At 37.7% G+C, this 24365-nt stretch overlaps 1 protein-coding gene across 2 annotated transcripts in view; it reads right to left on the bottom strand.

Annotated features, from left to right (window-relative positions):
* CNTNAP5 (contactin associated protein family member 5) overlaps positions 1-24365 on the bottom strand; it is a 1132484-nt gene that overhangs the window by 535463 nt on the left and 572656 nt on the right. For both annotated transcript variants that reach the window (XM_030887885.2, XM_045299024.1), the window contains one exon: positions 14183-14326. In XM_030887885.2, coding sequence (XP_030743745.1) covers positions 14183-14326 — 144 coding nt within the window. The remainder of the gene's footprint in view (positions 1-14182; positions 14327-24365) is intronic.

Raw genomic sequence — 24365 nt, 5'->3', positions numbered from 1 at the left:
ACTGTGAGAACAGGAATCGGCAGTGTTTACGTTGTGCTTAGGGACTCCATGAGCACCTAACAAGGGCACTTGACAGCAATACAGTTTTGTTTTGTCTTGCCTTGCCTTGTCATGTCTTATTTTGTTTTGTTTTAGGGGCAGGGGAGTATTGTAAAGAGCTCACTCAGACACTTTAAGTGGTCACCAGATAATCAAATCTTAAGTGATAGAAGGCTTTTCATCACATTTCAGATCTTTGAGTTGGACTGTATTTTAGAAATACTTTAGAGACAAGGTTTTAAATCACAGAATACAAGAAGTTAATTGTAACATTTACCTAGGTACTTAGTCACCCAACTGGAAGGAGAAGTCATATTTCCCATTATACAATGTTCTTTCTTTGAGGCCACCCCACTTCTATGGAAGAATGGAAATCATCCTTTAACCTTCTCTATCTCTAGAAAGCTAAGAATCAAATGGCGTACAGTACCCTAATTTTACATACAAATATCTAGGATCAGCTCCCTTTCAGAAGATAATCCACTGTTAAATAGACAGCTACTCTCCAAATCCAAGTTTATACCAGTGTAATCATCACAGCATAAACATAAACAGATTTTGAAGCACCTTCTATTTGTAGGGTGATAGCATCTTAACTAAAAATTCAAATCACTCCCTTCAATTATTTCTTATAAAAGTGTGCTCACTTATTCACTAGTTATCGATTACCATTTTCATAATGTAATTCTATTTTTGATAAAATATCGAAGTAGAATTAAATATCAAATTCAAGGGGATTGATTATATAAATGATAGATATTTAAAAAGTTAGACTATTATGCATATTATACTTGCAACATATGAAAATGCTGTAGCATATGAAAATATATAGTTGATGAAATTTGCATATGCATACAACGGCAGTTGAGCAGGAATGTCACATGAGAAAAGCAGGGGTGGGAACCAGATTCTGTCACTTAACTACTTATTTTGGAAAACTACTTTAATATTGTTAAGCCTTATTTTTTTATACCTAAAAATTTATTAGCACATTTTTCAAGGAGACCCTAGTGTTGGGGTTATGTGTTGGGGTGCAATCTGCATGGTTGGCAGTTTGAAACCACCAGCAATTACACGGCATAAAGATGGGGCTTTCTACTCCTGTAGAAAGCTAAAGTCTCAGAAATCCACAGCACAGTCCCTATGAGTCAGCATCGACTAGATGGCAGAGGGTTTGATTTTTTGGATTTTTCATAGGTTTGCTTTAAGGACAAAAACAAATAAATAAGAAATTCTCTTGACAGTATTTGGGTGTATCTTAAATAGTTGATAGATGCCAGGGATTATTTTGCTACAGAATATATTGAAAACAAAAAAAATAAATGAACCAAACAAGTATTTAGTGTAAAAGAAAATTTGCAAACTCTCGATATAGATAGCCTTGCCGGTGGCCTTTGTTTGGTGACTCAGGGGCCCCATATTCTGCAGAGCAGAACCGCAGCCTTACAGGGTGTTCAAGGCTGCTCCTTGCCGAAGTCAGGATCAGGCCTCCAAGTTTAGTCAGAATCAGCTGGATGCAGCCCCAGCTCACTGCCCTCAAGTCCACTCTGATTTAAAGTGACCCTTTAAGGCAGAGCAGAATTGCCCCTGGGAGTGTCTGGACGGTAACTCTTCATGGGAGTAGGAAGCCCCGTCTGTCTCCTGCAGAGCAGCTGGTTTTGAATCAATTGGATAGCCGCTCTTTTTTGTTGTTCTTTAATAAAATTGTATATCATTGTTTTGTTTTACTTGTATGTGCTTTCCAAGTCTACTATAATCCACGTTAACATTTTATGGAAAGTAAGGAGCTAAATATGATTTTAAAGAATATATATTCTTTATCAGCACGGATCAGCATTGTGCTGCCATCTGTAAGGTCAGCAATTTAAGTGACCAGCTACACCACAGGAGAAAGATAATGTGCTCTGCTGCTCTAGAGATGTACAGTCTACAACCCCCTCTGCAGTAGCTCTGCCTTGTCCTACAGACTCATGATGCATCCGAGTCAACTTGATGGCAATCGGTGGGAGGTAGTATTGGTTTATATTCTGCTTGTTTAATTGCTTTGGTGGCAGCAGTGTGGTTCTTTTTTGCCAATCCTAATGATCACCCAATCTTCATGCTCTCTTCCCTCAATAGATATGAGGTTTGTGAGGATATCTGTCATATGCCAATGAAATCCTGCACATATGAAATATATCTTTTATATCTTAGCATATGTATTCAATTTTATAGTTAAATACACTGTATCAGAATTATCTAATTCGTTCTTGACATATTAAAATGTGATAATCACACCAATTTTAAAATGATAAACTTCGGTTGCTTCATAGTTTACCAGAGCAATTCCCTAACCCCTCACTTCCAGTCCCAGTTCAACTAAAACAGTGGCAACAGTGATTTTCTCCGTGCTTCCACTCCTTCTGGGTTTAATAAACTGGGAAACTTAGCAGAGAAAATAAAAAATAAAAGCAAAATGAAACAGAAAGAATAAAATAATAACAATATAAAGCCAAATATAAAAAAGGAAAGCATTAAAAAGAAAAGACCACCAATAATATTTAATAAACCAGAGAAGAAATTTCCATCATGGCATATATGAGAAATCTTTGAGCCTACAGCAAATTTAGGTTGGGTCAAGAGTGTGATAAACCAAAAAATAAGCAATTATATTGATGTGAAGGAGAGGGGTCAGAGTGGAGACCCAAAGCCCATCTGTTGCAAATTGCACCTTCCCTCACAGAGGGGACACATGGAGGGATGATTCATCAGGGTTCAGCATGACACTGATGAAACACAATATTCCTCCAGTTCTTTAATGCTTCCTCCCCGCTCTATCATGACTCCAGTCTACCTCACAAATCCTGCTAGACTGGAGTATGTACATTGGTACAGATAAGACCTGCCGACACACAGAATCCGGGACAGATAAACCCCTCAGAAACAGTAATGGGAGTAGAGATTCCATAAGGGTATGGGGAGGGGAGGGGAAGAAGAGGAGCAAGGCGGGGGTGGGGTGGGGGTGTGGGGATGATAGCAATGATGGATGGATAATCCCCCTTGAGGGGGATGAATAATAGAAATGTGGGTGAAGGGATACAGTGATCTGTGTAAGATATGAAAAAATATATATACTTTATTAAGTATTCATGAGGGTGGTAAGGTGGGGGAGGGAGGAAATAAAAGAGGAGCTGATAACACAGGGCTCAAGTAGAAAGATAAAGTTTTATAAATGATGATGGCAACATTTGTACAAGTTCGCTGAATATAATTGATTTATGGATTGCTATAATATCTATAAATAATAAAACAAATGATTTAATAAAAAAGAGGAAGGTCAACTGACCAAGTATTTTAGTATAGCATGACTCAATCCACCATAATCAAGTCTACAATAATCTCTGTCTGATAGTAAAGCTGTACAAGTCCCTTGCCTGTGGGCAGAGGGGATCTGCCAGAGGCTTCCTCTGACTAGATACTCTGCAGATGGATTTTGGGCTCCCACTCTCCTTCATAGCCCTCTGCAAATTGGGTGTTCACAACGTAAACTCTGATCATTTTCCTCTCATGAGATTTGGATTTTGTCATTGTCACCTTTGGATCACATGGCTGGTGTACTTCTTTCATGGGAACTTAGTTGGTACCTTGCTTAGATGGCCATTTGTTTGAATCCAAGCTTTCAGGATCCCAGCCACTATTCCAAAGGCTAGCTGGGCACCTTCTGCTTTCTTCACCACACTGTGCTGTATCACACTTTTTGTCAGTGATCTCTTCATGAAGGCAAGTATCGAGCAAGGTCATATTATGAGAAGTAACTGTTCTTGGATTGAGGCTAGAATTTAGTGGCAGCTCAGAATCCATCTGCTTGTCCACAGGTTATGAATAACTCTGGTTTGCTTTGACAGTTGGAGGTTGGTACGAGTGGTAAATTTCCTGTATCATTTCTTCCAAAGACAGATTCTTGCTTCTCAGATTAAAATGTGTTGGATTAATGCAAGGGGAGCATTGCGGTACTAAGAAATAGTGGTTCTGAGTCTCCCTTCCTTGGACACCAACTAAGCCAGTAGTCCCACAAAAGGTCCAACAACTGCCATCCCAGTCTTGGAGGAAAGCCATCCTTTGATTCTTCTCCCATCAGGACATTGCAGTCTTAAACCCAAGGGTATGGAAAGTTTTGAGGTAGGGCCTCGTTTGTTCAGTTGGGCTTCCGTGTCAAGTCCTTCTTGTGTGGCCCTTGGGGGATGCCATCATCCCTGTATGGCCAGCATCTACGGTTCTTCATTTCAGAGATATTTGTTAAAGAATCTGGCAAATTTTCATTTAAAAAAATAAATTGTTACTATTTTTAAGTGAGATATTTGTTAGACGGTTGCATAGATACAATACAGAGAAAGAGAAGGATCTTTCAAAGGGCTTACGTCCTTCGCTAAAGCTAGGGATAGTTTGGAACTTGCTGTAACATGGGGGAGGGGCCAGAAAGATTAACCTTCTGTGAGGGCCACAGCTAATTCTGTGGATGGATGTGGAGTCTGGCAAGATGAACCGGACGAGGCTCATAGAGGAAAAGTAGGGAAATGGCAGAGGCATGAAGTGAACTATGAGAACAAGGTTTCTGTGACAAGTATAGCACAGCAAATCCTCCTCAGAGGGGAAGAGTGTGTGCTTCATCTATAGTGCGCCTTGATTTTTTAAATATGGAAGTTATTTTATTATAATGAATATTGTACACCCATAAACAGCAATGGTTGTAGTTTCACTATACCTTATGGGGCCAATATGCAATGACAAACTTAAATAAATTGATATATTTTTAATAATAAGAGCCTTCCACCTGTGTTTGAGATCTAGTCTTTTATGCATTTTTAAGATGAGCTACTATCCAAGATTATGCTCAACTAAACCATGAACTCAGTCTACTAAATCTGTGTTACACTTGGTCTTCCAAATCTCACTAACAAAACCCTTAGTTTTCAATTTAGACTATTTTTAGTGTGTTTAATAGTAATGAAAATACATGTAGCAAAATCTTTACCAGTTCAGTTTTTTCCCCATGCATGATTTTAGTGACAATGATAACATCCATTATGCTTGAACCAAGTTACTTAAAGCAGCAATGTCACGGCATTTCTCAGTGTAAGCTCCAAACACACGTGGGTAAGATTTCTCCCTCGTGAGTTAGCGAAGTGTTGGATTTTGTCACTAGAGTGCACTGGAGGGCCACAGGAAGGTGACAGCAATGGGGACACATTGTGCATCCAAGTTTCTGCTTGCATGTTATTGCTTAATGTAGAGTCCCATAACTGTGCGGTTGCTCTCCAGCCTTTTACACAGACTGCACACTTTCCACAGCTGGCACAGTTTACAGGCCAGGTTGAACCCAGGCACTCAGGCAAGCCTCACAGCACAGTCCCATGCTCGCCATGCTGTCTCTGAAGAGGCCTGGATCTCGGATTAGGGGCTGGCACGGGTGACTCTCTTGGTCCGTAGTTCTTTCGCTGTCCACTCTCCCTCATCTCACCTTATTGACCTGCTATTGCTGGACCTCTGTGAGCCGTTCTTTGCCCATTTAGTAGTGAACCACATTATAATACTTAAGAACTTTTTATATCAATTATTTGCATTTAGTTCTCCCTGTTGTGGACCTTAACAAAGATATATTCTAAATATTTGATTAACAAATAAAGCATTACTAAGAATATAGCTCAGCAATCCCATATGGAGTGAGATAGTTAAGGTTTATTGTGCTAACCTGGCCAATAAACATATGTGGGGTTAATTGAAAGGTGAAGAGATAAACCTCGCCTTTCTAGTTCTCAGGCCCCTTGCTTTCTGATGGTCAGAGCAGGGTGCAGCTGCCTTAGCCAGTTCCTGCTTCAGCTGGCAAGGATTACTTGCTGCAAGACATCCCTGAGGAGAAGCCACATGGACCTACCCCGATGCAGCCCTGGGTGCTGAAGCAGCCATGTGGAAACCCTGCCAGTGCTGAGATGCTTACACGTTCACTGACTCGGCTTTCCTCCTGCAGTCGGCGTCATTGCGTCTGCTTTGTGAGATGGAGGAGGACTTTGTGGATTGGTGTCGGACATATGGTAATGTTGGACTTTGGGGCTTAGACAGCACTGGGTTGGGATGCTTTCTTAGTGTACACTTACTCTTTATATAAAACTCTCTCTTATCCATGTGCGTTTCTGTGCGTTTATTTCCCGAGTTTACTCAGGCTAACACATGGAACAACTTCAGTGTTGCATGCCTATTTATTAGGGGTCCTTTTGAATCATCCAGGAGCAGATGTAGAAAAGTACTGATGATCTGTGAAGTCCAATGAAAACGGTTTCTTTCCTCTGGAGGTGGGGTGGTTATGAATCGGGCTGTGATTTCATGGTGGGACGTGGGGAACCACAGCAGCTCCTCCAGAGAGAGCCTGGGATTTTTACTCCAGTTAAGAGTTCCAGCCTTGTAAACACACACTGAGGAGCTGCTGTAAGTCAGCATTGGCTCCAAAGCAGTGTGCTGGGCTTGGTTCTTACCTGTAAGATGCTTTCATTTAAAATTTAATAGGGATTAAAGATAAGACAATTGCAACTTCTACGATAGAAATAAATAGAAATTGTGACAGAATATTGTGAATAATTGTAACACAACAACTGAGTAGCTTAGATAAAATGGACCATTCTTAGAAACACACAACCTACTCAACTTACTCAAGAAGAAATCAAAAGTTTCATTTTGAAAGACCCCTAACAGGTAAGGAGATGTTGCCTAGTATTAAAATCTCCCAAGGAAAAAACGTGTTCCAAAATCATGTCACTTCACTGGGGAATTTTACCACAAACTTACAGACTTGACAAAAGTCTTTAAATTGTTCCCAAAAATGCTTTCTATAATGTTTTCCCCTTGAAATTAGAAATAAGATAAGGATGCCCTTTGTCAACATTCCATTCATTATTGTATTAGAAGTCCATGCTAGAGAAATGAGACAAGATAAAAAATAACAGATATCTAAAAAAGAAGTGTGACTACGTAAAAACTATTGGCACAAAATAATAGGAAGTTTTATTAAAGTAGCAAAATATGATGCTATTGTTTCTTAATGTATCTACTTTTCAGGTCTAACAATTATTTTTCAGCATCTCCACATTAAGGTCCACACTTCTAAAGCCAGTGTTCTTATCTTTCTAACCCTTTCCATACAGAATTCAGCACTCTGACGTGTAAGACAGAAGGCATTTTCCAACAAGGGAAAGTAACAGGAATTCCTAAGGACAAGACCAGCATTCCAAAACTGGATCACAATGGACACTCCACACCAGTATCGGACAACTCTGAGAGTATCACAGGGACATCGCCCAGAAACAAAGCCAATGAGCGCATCACTCAAAACCACACAGAAACATAGAAGAAACAAAGACACAAATAAAAACACACAAACAACAAGCAAAGAAAATAAATCAAACACAAACATACAAAAAGACAGCAACAAACTTGATCTATCAATAATGACACTGAACATCAATGTATTAAATAAAGCAATCATAACACAGAGGGTGGCCGACTGAATTGGAAAACAAGACTAATCTGCATGCTGCCTACAAGAGACACACCTTCAACTCAAAGATAAAAATGAGAGAAAAGAATGGACAGCTACATAATGATTAAAGGAATGATATGCCAGAAACAAATAACTTTAATCAACATATACGCACCCAATGAAAGTCCTTCAACGGACATGAATTGGGGGTCAAACAACCTTTTGGGGGTTGTTTGGGGGGTCAAACAACCTTTTCACAGGGGTTGTCCAATTAATAACAGTAGCAAAATTAGTTATGAAGAAGCAACAGAAATAATTTTATGGTTGGGGAGGTCATCACAACATGTGGAACTGTACTAAAGGGTCGCGGCATTAGGAAGCTTGAGAACCACTGTGCCAGATGATCAGGTACTTTGTGAAGCAGTCTTCTACAATTCAGTGTCGGAAACCCTATCCCGTAGTTCTTTTCTGAGTTGGAATTGACTCTGTAGTAATAGTATAATATTACATAAGATTTCTTTAAAATGTGAAAATGTAATATATGTAGGTAATAATAGGTTTTCTGCTGTGGATGGTTGGGTAAATTATAGATACATTTCATCATCTATAGCTATATAATATTTTAATGTGTTAAAGAATTTTAATAACTTCAAGCAAGAATTTTATTAGATGAGCTAATAAAACTGTTCACCTAAAATGGGTGGAGAGAACACTATTTTGTCGTCTGTGGTAGTTAGATTTTATGCCAACAGATGGAAAGATGAATAATGCAGCCACTGTGTTTGTACCATGCATGTGTACACATGTGCATATGCAGATCTAAACGTGTACATACTCTCAGGTGATCACTCCTAAGATGTTTTCTTGTGTCTAGAGCAGCAAAAAATAAACAATCATGTTTCAATGACTTGAATAGCAGTAGAAATGCAAGTAGAATACAAAAACTTCCAAAAATTATTATGGTTACTTATCAGTATTACTGCACATTGGACAACATATTTTCAAGAGGCCCATTTTAAAAGAGTGCACAATTTGATGAAATCTAGATTAGAACTGATCATTAAATATTTCCTCAAATGGAGGAGACATTTTAGGATGTCACAAATGAGGGAAGCTTCAAAAAATTCATGAAAACCTTTCATCATTCTTTAAATCCATTTTTCCATGAAATTTTTGACACCTTCTCATATTTACCCCAAATCTACTTTGTAATTTGAACAGCTTGGGAAAAAAATGAAATTTCTGTGTTAAAATGTGAGTATACTTTTATTATTTGTTGAACTAATGAAATACATTAACTGAATGTGATTTCAATGATAATTCGTAAAGATGGCAAATCAATATTGATTTACATGCCAATTTCAATTGAATAGATGGTTAGAGATTTTGCATAACAAATTCAGAAAATGGATCCCAAACCCACTACCATAGAGTCATTCCACTTAATAGAGAGACCTTCCAGGATTGGGTGGAACTGCCCCAATAGGTTCTCAGACTGTAACTCTTTAGAAGTGTAGTAAGCCTCACTTTTGTCCTAGGGAGCGGCTGGCGGGGGGCTTAGAAGTGATTACTTTTGGGATAGCAGTAGTTTCAACTATTTGGGTGCTTACCATGTGCCAACACAATGGGCTAGGCCATAATACATTATTGAAATTTTATACTAAGGACTATGCTGTTTCTTATATATTTTCACTATATATGAGGACTCAGAATTTGGTAACTTGCTTACGGTCTCACAGACAAGCAAGCGTTAAGAGCAGCATTGGGGACCCAGGTAATCTCTAAACCATTACGTTTTACACCCTTAGGTTTCCACAAGCTGAGGGGCAATGCGTTTCGCTTATTAAGCAATTTCAACTATGTAGTTGGGAGTATCATCATATGTTCTAAATTTTGGTCACTGCCATTTGATTTTTTTTAATTTCAATTATTGGAAAACAGACAAATAAATGATTTGACATGATCAATAGATTCAAAGCCATTCTTTAACCGTAGTCCTGCTACTAGCTATATGATTTTCCCTGCATTTTATTGAAGACACAGTAAAGTTGCATAAGCATTTGTAAAACGTTTTTTCTTTTTTAATTAAAAAGTCATTTATAAAACCTGTAATTGAGGAGCACATTACCATTTCCCAAGCACAATGTTAGGAGTGCTGAGTTGGGAAGAGGGAACGCTTGGAGGGAGAGCACAAAGGGAAGCAGCATGTCACAGGGCACGGAAAGGACTGAGTTAGTCATGTCAGGAACATAGTAGGGTGATGTATTTGTTATATTTGTCATATTCTCACCCATATTACAGGTGTTGTTCACGTACTTCAATGAGCCATTTATTTTTGGACTGTTTGTTATTTGGTTCTGTATCGGCACAGGCTAGAGTGTCTGAGCGAGAATAGCATGGCATGTTTATGCCTATTTTAAGTTATTAATTTGACCTCCTTTCGGGTTGTGGAAATCATCTTTTACTCAAATTCAGCGCTAAAGACTAAACAGAATTATCCCTCAGGGACAGTGGTTCAAGCTCTAGGGAATGGAACAGGTTTCACAAGAAAGGAACGACAGATTGCCAAGAGGTGTTGCTTGAATACAATGTGCTGGAGAGGCTTATAGTACAGGATGCCAGGGCTCGACTTCCTTGAGCCCTGAAACAAATTGTGCAATTTATTTACATTACTATATTACAGGTGCCTGGTTTATCAATCCTTTTTTTTTTTGAGTTTTTAAAAAAATCATTTCATTGGGGTCTTGTACAACTCTTTATCACAATCCCTACACCCATCTATTGTGTCAAGCACATTTGAACATTTGTTGCCATCATCATTCTCAAAACATTTGCTTTCTACTTGAGCCCGATTTACGGTTTAAAGATTATCTCAATACAATAGTTTTAGGGATTCATCCTTCTTCCAAGACTCCAGAAAGTCTAGAGCCCAAGGGAATTTGAAATCCTCTTCTGCACTCTCCCCATCTTTTCATCGGTCTTCTGTGAAATCTTGGATCAACATCTTTGTAATGGTAGGTGGGCCCCACCGAGTTTCTCCAGGCTCACGCGTGGTACAGGTAAAGGTTCATAACTTTCATGGCCATCAGGTGATGTTGCTTCACTGAAACTCAGTCTGCAGGGAAACGGAGAGCCTCCTTTTATGGGAGAAGAGCAGCTGGTGCTCTTGAACGGGCCTCGGTTATCTAGACTCTTAGAGAGTTGGTGGGGCACAAGGATACTTGGGCTCTAAGACAAGCAATATGACTGAAGATATGATTTATAAAGTACCTCACAGCGTCTGGCTTTACTACGTCACAAAAGTACTCAACAAAGCATTAAAAGTCATACCGAGAATAGCCGTTGTTATCACTACAAAATAGAACACGAGTCTGAATCTACGTCAGATTTCCATTAAAAAAAAAAAATTCTGGAGAGCGAATGATAAAACTTTGGGAGAGCCCTCATGGCAGAGGGGTGATGCGGCGGGCTGCTCACCCGAGGTTTATCAATCCTTCAACTTTCCTGCCTGACCCTAAACTTCCCCAAACTCAGTTAACTGTGAGAGAGTCTATAAACCTTGAAAATGAAAGGAAGATGCCATCATTTCTTCCAAAAGTCACACTGAGCACTGCAGGGACTGAGTGACTGAAAGCAGAGCTAATTTTTTGGTGTATGTGATGTCTTTGGAATGAACTTAAATTTGATAACGGAAATAAAAGAAGTCATTTTCCAAAAACTAAGAGTGCCAACTATTCTTCATACATGTAATATCTAAAGGAAAAAGACTGAGTAAATATAGATTATACTATACTATACTATAATCTAATCCTGTATGATATGATATGGCACGATACACTATCATACAATATAATATAATATTAGTGTAGTATAATATCTTGTCATTAGGTGCCATCAATTCAGTTCCAACCTATAACAAACCTATGCACAAGAGGCTGAAACACTGCCCCGGTCCTGTGTCCTTCCGACAATTGTTCCTTGCTTCAGCCTATTGTTGTGGCCGTAGTGTTAATCCATCTTGTTGAGGGCCTGCCCCTCCGTCGTTTGCCCTCTACTTTACTGAGCATAATGTCCTTCTCCAGGAACACGTCTCTCCAGACAACTTGTCTAAGACCACGTCTCACCATCCTTGCTTGGAAGTAGCACTCTAGTCTCACTTTTTCCCAAACAGATTTGCTTTTCCTTTTGGCAGTTCATGGTACTTCAAATCTCCAGCACTTCAATTGAAAATTTATCCATTCTTCATCGGTCTTCCTTATTCAGTGTCCAACTTTCATATGCATATGAGGCTATTGAAGATATCATGGCTTAAATAAGCTACACCTTTGTCCTCAAAGTAATCTCCCAACTTTTGCACTTTAAAGAAGATGCAGCAGATGTTCCTAATGCAATGTGTCTTTTATTTCTTGACCTTTGCTTGAAGGAGCATTGATTGTGGAGCCAAGCAAGATAAAATCCTTGACAACGCCAATCTTTTCTCCATTGATAATGATAGTCCAGTTATCAAGATTTTGGTCTTATTTACTTGACTTGTAGTCCATATTGAAGGCTACAATCCTTGATCTTAATAAGCCAGTGCTTCAATTCTTCCTCACTTTTAGCAAACAAACTTGTGCCATCTACATTTATGGGTTTTAATAAGCCTTTCTCCAATTATGATGCCATCTATTTCTTTGTCTAATTCACCAACTCTGATTACTTGTTCAGGATACAGAATGAACAAGTCTGATGAGATTATTCAACCCTGACACACACCTTTCATGATTTTAAACCACACAGTAGTCCCTCGTTCAGTTCACACAACTGCCTCTTGATCCATGTACAAGTTACGCACAAGCACAGTGAAGTGTTCTGGAGTTCCCATTCTTCTTAAAGCTATGTGTAGTTTGTTATGACCCACATAGTCAAATGCTTTTGCATTGTCAATAAAACATGTGAAAACATCTTTCCGTTTTGTGGGGTTCATATTTAAACATGGAGAAATACATTAAATTTTCCTTAAATTCTAACTGGACACAAAACAAAATGAACACGTTTCACAAAATCTATGAAAAATACATCTCAAAGAATGAGGTTGTGTTTAAAATAAGAGACAAATCAGAAATTAATATTGCAGATAGTAGACATTTAGAGCTCTACTCTAAATAAGATATTCTGTTGTTTAATGCAGATTATTATTTAGCTAAAAATATTGAAGATTATTTCAGAAACAGCATGCCATATACTATTTATGTCCACTAAGAGTTATTTAATTATAATGCAACAGATAATACAAATTATATTTATATTTATGCATACCTTTTTCTCATCACTGATCTAGCTCGCTGACCTTTCACCTTTATAACAATTGTAAAAATTGTACTATGCCACTAGCTCACTCATTAATGATGCACAGTCTGTGAATCAAGGGTAATATTGACTGTTAGCTAATGATATAAGCCAAACTTCTTGGGCCATGATTCTCAATGTTTTAGCATTTATGCAATGATGAGGGTTGGCATTTATGTAATGATGCATTAATTCTTTATTTTGGGTTCTGGGGTGTTCGTCCTACATTTCTACATAATGCAATTTTTTGTATAAAAACAAGTGATACCAGAGGAGCGGGTGTATATATTTTCCATATGTCTGGAGAAAGAATGTTAGGAATCATAGGTGGACACATATTCAAAAGCAGAAGCAATGGTTGTGAGATCGTAGCAGGCAGACGTTTCCAGGGTGCTATTTCGGTCCAACGCTGTCTGGTGCTGAGCCCAGACAAGGTGCTAAGAAAACTTGTTGATGTGTGTTGGAGGGGTCTGGGTTTGTTGTCCTATCTTCAATAATCCAAGAATTAGAACAGCAATCACTTGCTCACAAATGTGCATTAAGCTGACTGTGTGCAAGACATTAGCTAGGTACTAGGAATTCAATGAAGAAAGAGAACAAGTATGAAAACAAACAAACAAGCACACTCAATGCCATTGAGCCAATGCCGACTCAAGGCAACTCTCTAGGAGCAACCAGAACTGAGCCTGTGAGTTTCCAAGACTAGAACTCATTAAGGGGATAGAAAGCCCTGTCTTTCCCCCATGGAGCATCTGGCAGTTTAAGCTTCTTATCTTGCATTTAGCAGCCCAATCGTACCCACTATACAATCAGGATGGGGGTGTTGGGTGTGTGTGTGTGACATTGATTAGGAACTCACTAAATGTGACATTGTGATAGGTGCTACAAATGAAATCTCAACCCTACCCAAAGTTTAACCCTCTGTTAAAAACACGTTTTAAAAATATCAACAAGTGGAAATTAAGCGTTTCCCAAGCTATAGAATTTAGTAGGACACATGATTCTCTTGATGGATTTTTAGAGATAGTAACGAAATTGGCATTAATACAATGTACACTGCTAACTCCTGTCCCACATGGTACACAACCCACAACCAGAACAATGACCCCTTCTGAATATCTCTAATTATTCTGTGCGTCTCAATCATTTTATTTATGTCGACACAGTCCCTAACTATTCTCCTTTTCGCCATTTTTACCTGAGGAGGCTGATGGAGTCTTTCTGAATTAAGATAATCAGGTTATAAAAGCACTTCATAGATAGCAAAATGTTAGACGCCACGAGGCTGAAAAAGGTTGGTTAACTTACCACTGTGTAAATCTGATGCTTTCTTCTTTTAGCCAGGTCAATTATGTTTACTCCGTTGTAGTAAAGGTTTTCAATGCATCCATGGAAATTTTTCTTCAAAAATGTCCCAGGTTTGCCTGGTACTGGAATTCCACCAAAGCTAAGCTTTATGGAGAGAAAAAAAGAAGTCCATTCTTAGTTATTAGCTCTAGAGCAGTAGGAAAGGGAAATAGTGTATTTCAATTGATTCAGTTCTATGCATGAGCCAACTGGCTCTAATAATTATAGATGCCACTTGATCGCACATTTGAAAGGATACTGATTAGCTCACATAAAAATAACTATAATTGCTTGCTGTTTAAAGGATTAATTTATAAAAACATTTTACTTCCTTTCTGGACCTTTTTAAATACTAAATTAAGCAATCATTTATAAGTAGAGAAAAACTGAAAAGAAAATCAGTATCTTTTAATGTTTCTCTCATATGCATATATCTTAATGAATATGGCCAAACTAAAGTCCAATATATATATATACATATATATAATTCAAAATATTCGTGAAAAATACACTACTTTAAAATCCTAATTTTCCCCTGTAAGCATTTTTAGAACTCCCATGTGTAAATGTATATATGTGTGTACAAATAAAAGGGGCCTTGAAGAAGTTACTGAAAATGCATATTTTGAGAAATGCATGTTTTTCAAAATGTTTAATTCTTGTAACAGGTCTGATTTAGTTTGAGGCACTAACAAGGATAAGAGATCAATTTGAAGATTTGATGCTGTCAAACCAAGAAACCAAACTCACTGTCATTGAGTAGATGCTGACTCATAGCGACACTGTAGGACTGGGCAGAACTGTCCCTGTGAGTTTCCTAGAGGTAACTGTTTATGGGAGTAGAAAGCTCCATCTTTTTTCCATGGAGCAGCTGTTGGTTTCAAACTGCTGACCTTGAAGGTCGCAGCCCAGTGTATAACCACTATGCTACCAGGGCTCCTTGAGTCTCTATGAGAGTGCTGAGTTCTGCTGAAATCAAAGTAAGTATGCACATTATCTTGAAATTGAAGCAAGTAAAGATTTATGGTGAACCTTGGGTGGAAGAATGGTGAAACCATTGATACTAATTAAAGTTTATGGGGACAATGACCCTTCACCCAAATTAGCAGTTTACAAGATGACAAGAAGATGTCAATGAAGCTAACATCATTTTGGAAGGGCAAAATTAATTTTCTTTATGTCCTAATTGACTAGGACCAACAATTAACAGCAGAAACAATAGTTCAGCTTACAGAAGAAGTTAAAGTTGAGGAAATTTTACACTCCATATGTGCCAAAACTATTGTGCCTAGATCAGCTAGGAGAAGAGCAGAACTTTCGATGGAGAGTTTAAACAGGGAGAGTCAGTATTCTGAAGGAATCCTTGGAAGAGTGGTAACTGATGTAACATCGCTAGCCCAGATTTTGAGGATAAAGTGTAATTAAAATATGGCTAGCCAGCAGTGGGAATGGTCCAGAAAAAGAAAAAGCAGATGAGTCAAGACTAAGGCTGTGGGAACAATTTTTGTTGGTGGTGAAGGTATTTTGTTTGTTGAGTTCCTGGAGGGCTAAAATCAGTAACATTTGCTTATTGTGAGAGTATTTTCTGAAAGTCAGGATTTTAGGAGAAAAATGCCAGGGAAAGATTCACCCTGGAATCCACCGCAGTAACGATCCTGCACAGACCTCTCATCAAACAAGGGCAAATTTGGAAGAAGTTGTTGGAAAATCGTCAAGTACCCACCTTACAGTCTTAATTTAACTCCTTCTCACTACTCTTTCTTTCCTCATTAAAAATAAAAAAGTTAAGGGCATCTTTTTGTTGTTGTTGAGTTACTAATGTACAAAGGATTCCATTACAAGGTTTAGCTCCCTGGAACTTCTGTTTTTAGGCATGGTCTAGAATTTACAAAAGTGTCTTGAGTGTGATGGAATTTATGTTGAGAAGTAAAATTTACATTAAAAGTTTTTTTATCTTTTAATTTCATTTTTCCAAAAACTTTTTGAAGTCCTCTCATCAAGATTCACCTACAGGGAGACCTAACTTAACATTCTTTCTTGTGCTGAGAAGTGCCTTTGCACAAAGTTGTGTTGTTTCCAAATTGTTATTTGTGAAGAGGAAACTTAAGACTTCATCCAGTGACCAATTTGTTTTTGTAAAGCGAATAATAAACAACCAATATGATGGAATCTTATTTAGTTATCAACAATTATGCATACTTATGCCATAATGGGAAATTATCATAATATTGCAACTCTTGAAAATACAAGTAAAAGTGTGTCAGCAATAAAAATTGTATGTACAATATAGATTTCTTTACTTTCCACTACTTTAAAAGTTAGATAAATTATGCCGCTATAAAACAATATGCATCATTTTTCTATTAAGTAGGAACCACAGGGTTGTTTCTGCAATTTTATTTTTCCCACCTCCACTTCACCAGTAACAAAAATGTTCCCTCTATTGAAATATCTCCATTTCAGCATGTATTTAAATTATTTTGATGCTTTAGGATGTTTCAGAAGGCTGTGCTTCCCAATTAGAAATTTCTTTTATTTATATGGCTAGCTATATGAATATCCAGGATACCTGTAGAGGCATTTATTCACAAATTTCAAGCCAGTCCTAAAATATCTATTCCTTAATATTCTGGAAATAAGTATTAATACTGTTGCCTAATCTTTTCCTAACATTAATTTGCATTTTTAAAAGAATTCTCTCATAGTGTTGCTAATTTTTAAATGTAATTTCAGAATAAAATATCTTTTAAGGAGCCTGTTGGAATTTTGATGGAAGAATCTTTGCAATATTTTATCTTCTCAAACAGGAACCTGATGGCTACTCTATTTTCTGTCTGAAACTGCCAATCACCTGTCAACAATTCATTTTCCTATTTATGCAGACTTTATGAACTAAACTCCTATGAGTTGCATGCTTCAAATATTTTCCATATTAAAGGGTCTTTTTTCATCCATTAGACAATGTATTGTGTAATTGACATACACATTTTATTGGTGTAAGTTCATATTTCTTCATCTAAAGGTTTTCACATAATTCCTATTAAATCTTCAATTTAATATTCATTTAAATAATATTTTCCCCTGTGCCATTGCCTCAGTCAAAACTTCCTACTCCTTAGACAAATTTTCTGAAGAAAACTAAATCACAATTATGTTAAAGACAATTGTCTAACAAAGAGCAACAAAAGGAAAGGAAATACTTTTAATATATTTTCCAAGTACATATAAGAGAGGGTACCTCCCCACCCACCCAAACAGGAGTTTTGCTGGACAGAGCAGAACTTTCACAGTATACATTTTTCCAGGTATGTGAGCAACAGCAACTTCCTCTGACTTAGTGCACCCAGTGGCATCGCCTGGGAAAGTTCTCTCAGGTCACAGTGAATTTTTTCGTGAAAGCAGTTTCACTCGAACCTCGTTTTTTTTTTTTTTTTGGGAGGGTCGATTTAAGAAAGCAGCATGTGGCTGTGAATTTTTTTTTTCCTACTCAGGAACAAAACCCCAGGAACTGTTGTGATGTTGAGTACAGCTTACATGGGCAGTGCTATGGGGAAAAAAAGAGTATATGAGTGCTTTTCTCATTTCAAAAAAGGTGAGAGGTTGATTGATGACAAACCTCGTGCTGGATGTCCATCAACTTCCTGAATGGATGAAAATGTCAATTCATAATGTACTTGTAGTTCTTTCCTCTAGGTCATACTGTTAATCAAGCTTTCAACTTAGAGGTTCTGAAAAGATTGTGTAACACAGTGTGCAACAAAAAAGGTCACCTTTGTGGTGGATGGGGGACTGGTTTTGCCACCACGACAATGCACCTGCTCATTCAGCCATCTCAGTGTGCCAGTTTTTGGCCCCAAACAGCATGCTCCTCTTGCCCCACAAACCTAACTCACCTGGCCTGACTCCATGTGACTTCTTTCTGTTCTGCGAATGAAGCCATGAAAAACAGCAATTTGACATCATAAAATAGATGAATACAAAAATGAGGGAGGTGCTGTTAGCCCCGAAGCAGATGTGTTTGAGTATTGTTTCCAGGAATGGAATCAGATTTGTTCAATGTAATAAGAGTAATGGAAAGCACTGTGAAGGTGATAAGGTTGTTCTATAAAAAAATTTAAACACACAGCTTCCCAAAAAATTCCAGGTTTTTTTGGGTCCCCCCCTAGTAAACTGATTGTGACTTTAGATCACATTAAGGAAATATTATTCTCCTCTCATTTTACACACAAGTCAGATAGTTAACTATTTAAAATTAAGATTTAAATATTATTATACATGTTGTCTTTTCAAGAATTAATGTGACATAATAGATGATATCTGGATTTAACAGTGATATTTTAATGATATTGCTATAGTTGCTTTTATTCAGCCAATTCAAATCTTGTCTCTAGGACAAAGTAGAATTGCTCCACAGAGATTCCAAGACTGAGATCCTTTAGAGAAGCAGGTTGTCCATCATTCCCCCATGGAGCTAATTGTTAAGCAGTCTATAGCCAAGGGAAGGTGGGAGTTGGGGGTGAGGGGAATCTGGATACTTCGAATGAGAAATTAAACAGCAAAACAACTCGGAAGAGGCTGAATCAGCACCTATAAAAGAAGGTTAAAATAGGGGGAAATGACTGTTAAAAGGAAGCCCACCTGGTAGGCACGGCACTTAGATCTCTGTCCCAACCTGCCCAGATGAACCTGTCAAGTGTACTAAAAGCTGTGTCTCTGTGTTTTCACTTTCAGTAAAATTTCCCTGTGCTTTGCTCCATGCTGTTTCTGTGGACTGAATTTTTCCTACCCAAGAGACTAAGACCCAAGGAATAGAGCTAGCCTGGGACTGCATCCCCACCCTGTCATAACCACTGATCTTTCATTTAGCAACCAGATGCATAGACACTGGGCCACCAGGGCTCCTTTTCATTGGGTTAACAAATGATAAACAAATAGCTCCTCATCTATTGAATTTGACTTGTATTGCATTGGTTTGAAGGATATGTGCTTATATTTCAGTTACTAAATACATTTGAGCTCTATTTTTCTTCTTTTGTCAAGTAGTTAGATTAAGTATAGATCTGTCCCTTAGGAAAACTAATTTTGACTTTAAATATATTTTTTAAATTATTCAGTAAAACTAATGAATGTTTCTAAAAACATCTACATAAGGTGTCAATGGACTTATTACATCTACAGATATTTTGTAGATATATTTATCTGATACATAACAGAACCATCTTCACTGATTTACTGGTGTACTCAAATTGATTGCAGTATTCAAATATTTTCTGAGTATTTATATTTATAACAAATTCCATTTGCAATTTGTAAATTGTATAAATTCAGATATATAAAATATAAATACAATATATTAATCAGTTCATGTATTCAGTTTAAACATTTAAAAATTTATAATGACAATGATATTTTATTTTTATTTTTGTGTTGGAAGACTTTCTCAATTTATGTTACAACCAGTTTTAATTTGAAAAAATATTAGTTTCAAAGCAATAATATTGGGGCAGGGGAGAGAAAGGGGAAAATCAAAACTTCCCTTGTAAATAGCAGAATTTAGTATCTGAAGGATTTAATGTAGAAACTTTTTGCTATAAGCCCAATAGTGCAGAACCAAACCAAAGAAAACAAAACAAGCACACTGGCTGCCACTGAGTCAATGCCATCTCAAAGCGACCCTGCAGGACTGGGTAGAACTGCCCCTGTGAGTTTCTGAGACTGTATCTCTTTACTTAAATAGAAAGCCCCTTCCTTTTCCCTAATCTTGCAGAGGATACTCTATATTGAACAGAGTGGTTTTCCTTCACCCAGAGGACAGGAAGAGCTCCTTCTAGATTTGATAGGGGTTTTTCTGGAGAGATTTGGTGGGGACAAGAGGAGAACTCAGTGGTTATATGCTATTAGCTCTCTGGTTCTCTCCGTGCGCTCAGACACGTCGGATAGGTGTGCATCAGTATTGTTAGTACCATCCAGTTGATCCCAACTCATGGAGACCTGATGTGTGCAGATAAGAACTACTCCATAGAGGTTTCAAGACTGTGACTATATAGAAGCAGATGACTAGGCCTGTCATCCAAGGGACCTTTTATTAGCTTCAAACACTACCTTTTGGCCAGTAGTCAAGTGCATGGCTTTTTGCTCCACCATGCAGGAACACTAGTGTGTGGATAGAAGCTCCATGACTAATTTGTGGAAACATGGAGAGCTATCCATAACTCTGGTGGATTCAAGACAACTAAGGATGCCTAAATAAAATATGGCCCTAGAACAAAGAGCAATAACTAAGAGAGACTCTAAGTTAGAAGTGCCTGCACTCCAGTACAGTGCAAGGCAACCTGCTGAGAACTTCCACATGTACAAGAGAAAAGTGGATGGTACAGAAAACTGAGGCTCTCAATAAATACGTAAAGGACAGGTAGCTGAGTTTGAAGACTGGGAGATTCCATGACAGACTCTAGGGACAGCAGCAGCAGCAGCAGCAGCAGCAGCAGAACTTGACACCTGGTGCCCATGCTCAAAGTCTAGGTGGGATCAATGGATGACTTTCCCAGTGAAGACAACCCATGCTTACCCTGATGAAGCACAACGCACAAGCCTCAAGTTAATCCTTCCAAGACAGGGGAAGGAAAGGTGGAAGAAAAAAAATGTCAATATAAGAGGATAGTTACAAAAAAGTACACTGAGTTATAAAATTTCATAAACTAAGTTATTTACCACTAAGAATAGATGTGTCTACCATAAGCAGAAGTAGAAGTTGATAAGAATAATGAATTCATATAGAAAGAAGAAACAAAATTAAATTCTGCACAGTTGTGTGTAAGTTTAAAGGTTAAATCTGCTTTATAATGTAAATTTTTTCAAGTACTTCGGGATTTGTAGTTATAATTATGCTATTAATTATAGGTTTGTTATTATCAGATAAGATAGAGTAGAAAAATTATGTATTGATTGATATATTTCTTTCTAACAACAAGAATATTGATTTTTCTAAATATGTCATTAACATATATAGGCTAAATTTGGAATAAATTTATTAAACTTGATGCAGTAGAGTCTCTTCTAGCTGATTGTGATAATATGCAATAGCATAGAACTTCCCCATAGAGTTTCCAATGCTGTTAGCTTTCTGGAGGCAGAGGGCCATATCCAGCTTCAGTGGAGTAGCTGCTTGATTCAAAATTTGGACCATTTACAGTCAATCACTTAACCACTTTGTTAATAGGGTTCCTCATGTATCTAACTTAATAACTATTTTGCCAATTAATTCCATTCATCTTTATGCCAATACTAATAAAACTTTGAAATTAAAACAAAATATTGCTATGATCTGTGTTTCTGTTCTGTTTTTACATTTTAATCTAACCACATCTGCCACAATCAGCTTTACAATGCTCCATGTCTGATAGCAAGGCTATTCATATTCCTGGACTACATTCAGAGGTGATTCACTGGAGGCTTAATCCATGTGGCCACCCAATAAATGGATTTGGGGCTGCCATTGTCATCCATAGCCTCTGAAAACCAGGTGTTCATGATAAGCTTTGCTGCTCCTCTGTTTTTATGGTGTCTTCTAGATCAAGAGGTTCAGGGTACAGAGAGCTTGGAGACAGAGAACTCACCTCCACCCCTGGCTCTTGTTGGTAATATGATTCCCCCTCCTGTTTCTCAGAGGGCTCCTTTTATGCAAAGCAAGATGTCATTCCAGGGAATCCAGTTCATTATACTTACAGATGATTCCTATCAGCATCTTCCTCTACCTTCTTATGATACACATGCAGAAAATTGTTATTTTGTGGGAATTAGAGACTTTGGCTTGAAGGCCCACATTAAATAATTCATTGCTCTTCTACAATGTTGAAAAAATACAGAGATTCTGCAGAGTTGAAAAAAATGAATAGACAGATAGACAAAGATAGTAGGATATTTCAATTGACCACTCTCATGGAAAGGCAAATCATCAGGTAAGAACATCAACAAAGGCACAGAAGAGCTAAACAATGGAATCAACCAGCTTGACCCCCTAGGTCTTCATAGAGCACTCCATGCTATGACAACACAGTATACATTCTTCTCTAGCACACATGGTACATAGTCTAGAATAGAACATCTGTTGGGCCACAAAGCAACCCTTAATAAGTCTTAGCCAGAGCCATTAAACAACAGACATAATTGAAGGGATTACATTTGGGCAAAAAAAAGTGAAATTTGCAGATGATATCATTTTATATGTTGAAAATCCCAAAGACTCCACAAAAAGATTGTTGGAAACAATTGATAGATTTGGTAAAGTAGAAGGATACAAAATAAGCAAGAAGAAACCAATTGAGTCCCCGTATACCAGCAAACAGAGCTCTGAAAACAGCCCTAAGGAGACCAATACTGTTTACCATAGTTACAAAAGATAAACTACTTAGGAGTAAACCTAACATAAGAAATGAAAGACTAGAGCAAACTAAACTACAGAACATTATTAAAAGAGACCTATAAAAACGGAATAATATCCAATGTTCAAGCATAAGAAAAATCAATATTGTGAAAATGTTAATGTTATCTAAAGTGCTTTATAAATAAAATGCAATTATTATACAAATCCCAACTTTATTTTTTAAAGAAATGGTGAAACTAATAACTAACTAGAATAAGCAAAGGACTCCTTTAAAAGGTGAATAAAGTGGAAGGCCTCACACTACCTGACCACAAAGCTTATTACACAGCCACAGTAGTCACCCAGCCAGGTACTGATAAAATGCTAAGAAGACCATTGCAATGGAGCAGAAAACCCAGAAATAAATGCATATACCTACATGCAACTGATTTTTGACTAAAGGCCACGTATCTATAAATGGAAAAGAGACAGCCCCTTCAACAAATCATGCTGGGAACATTAAATCTCCGTCTGCAGAGAACGGTTCACCTAATGTACAAAAACAAACGCATCGTGAGTAAGAGACCGACTAGATGAAAAGCCCAGAACTGTAAGGATAACCAGTGAGAGAAACCAGAGCAAACTTTGGAGCTCTAGTTACCACATATTCATACAATCAGATATAATAAAGGAATCACACACAATAGAAGACAAATAGATGTCTGTAACCTACTAAAAGATTTCATTAAAAGAGTAAAATGAGAGAGCACAGACTGAGAACAAAAAATCATTAGCGATGGTACAATGGATATGGGGCTGTTTTCTAAATTCTATATAACTCTGCCATAGAAAAACAACCAATTAAAAATGGGAAATATGCATGAACAAGCAGTTTACCAAAATTGACACTCAAATGGCTAACAGGCACATGAGAAAATACTCAGGATGACTAGCCATCTGGGAGATGTAAATCAAACGACAATGTGATACCATGCTACACTCACAACAGTCACCCAGTTAAAAAAAAACCAGAGTATTAAGTCCTAGAGACGAGGCAGAACTATTGGAACTTGGATAAACTGCCGTTGAGCTAGCATACATGTACAACTGTTGTGGAATGAGATATGCCACTGCCTAAAACCACTAGGCCTAGAAACACCATAGACCTTGCCATGCGAGATGAACCCCAAAGAAGTTAGAAACACACCACCAACAGATGTGTGCTCTCTCATGTTCATTGCAACACAGTTCAAGATAGCAAGAAGCTAGAAACAGCCCAAATGCTCATCAGTAGAAGAATGGATAAAGCAACTTTGGTACATATACACAGTGGAATACTGTGCATCCTTAAAAAAAAGATGAAATCACAAAACACTTTATGACATGAACGGACCTGGGAAAACCATTAATTAACCTTGCGGACTGAAGTTAGTCAATCACAAATGGACAAATGTATAAGTTCACTACCAAGACTAAGACAGGTGTCTGGTCTCAGGTAATCTGATCTTCTTACTCATTCTTCTAAGGGAGGAGTTGGTGTGCCAGCCTAATTCTCATGATCTGTATGTCCGTATCAGGTGTATATCTGAAAATCCACTTTGTTTGACAAGGACACACTTCAGCTGGGCTCAGTTTATTTGGGGGGTAGGGGGAGAGAAGGAGATGACCAATGAATTACTGAAATATAATATTTCATGGTCATCCCAAATCAACAGAAACTGCTACAAGAATTCTCAGTGAACCTAATGGAAATTCAATTACTTTGTCCTTCCAAGATGCACA

This window comes from Echinops telfairi, unplaced genomic scaffold, assembly GCF_000313985.2.
Source record: "Echinops telfairi isolate 266 unplaced genomic scaffold, ASM31398v2 ScPeMD7_4;HRSCAF=17, whole genome shotgun sequence".
Taxonomy (NCBI): Eukaryota; Metazoa; Chordata; class Mammalia; order Afrosoricida; family Tenrecidae; genus Echinops; species Echinops telfairi.
This window is presented reverse-complemented; position numbering and strand designations above follow the sequence as displayed.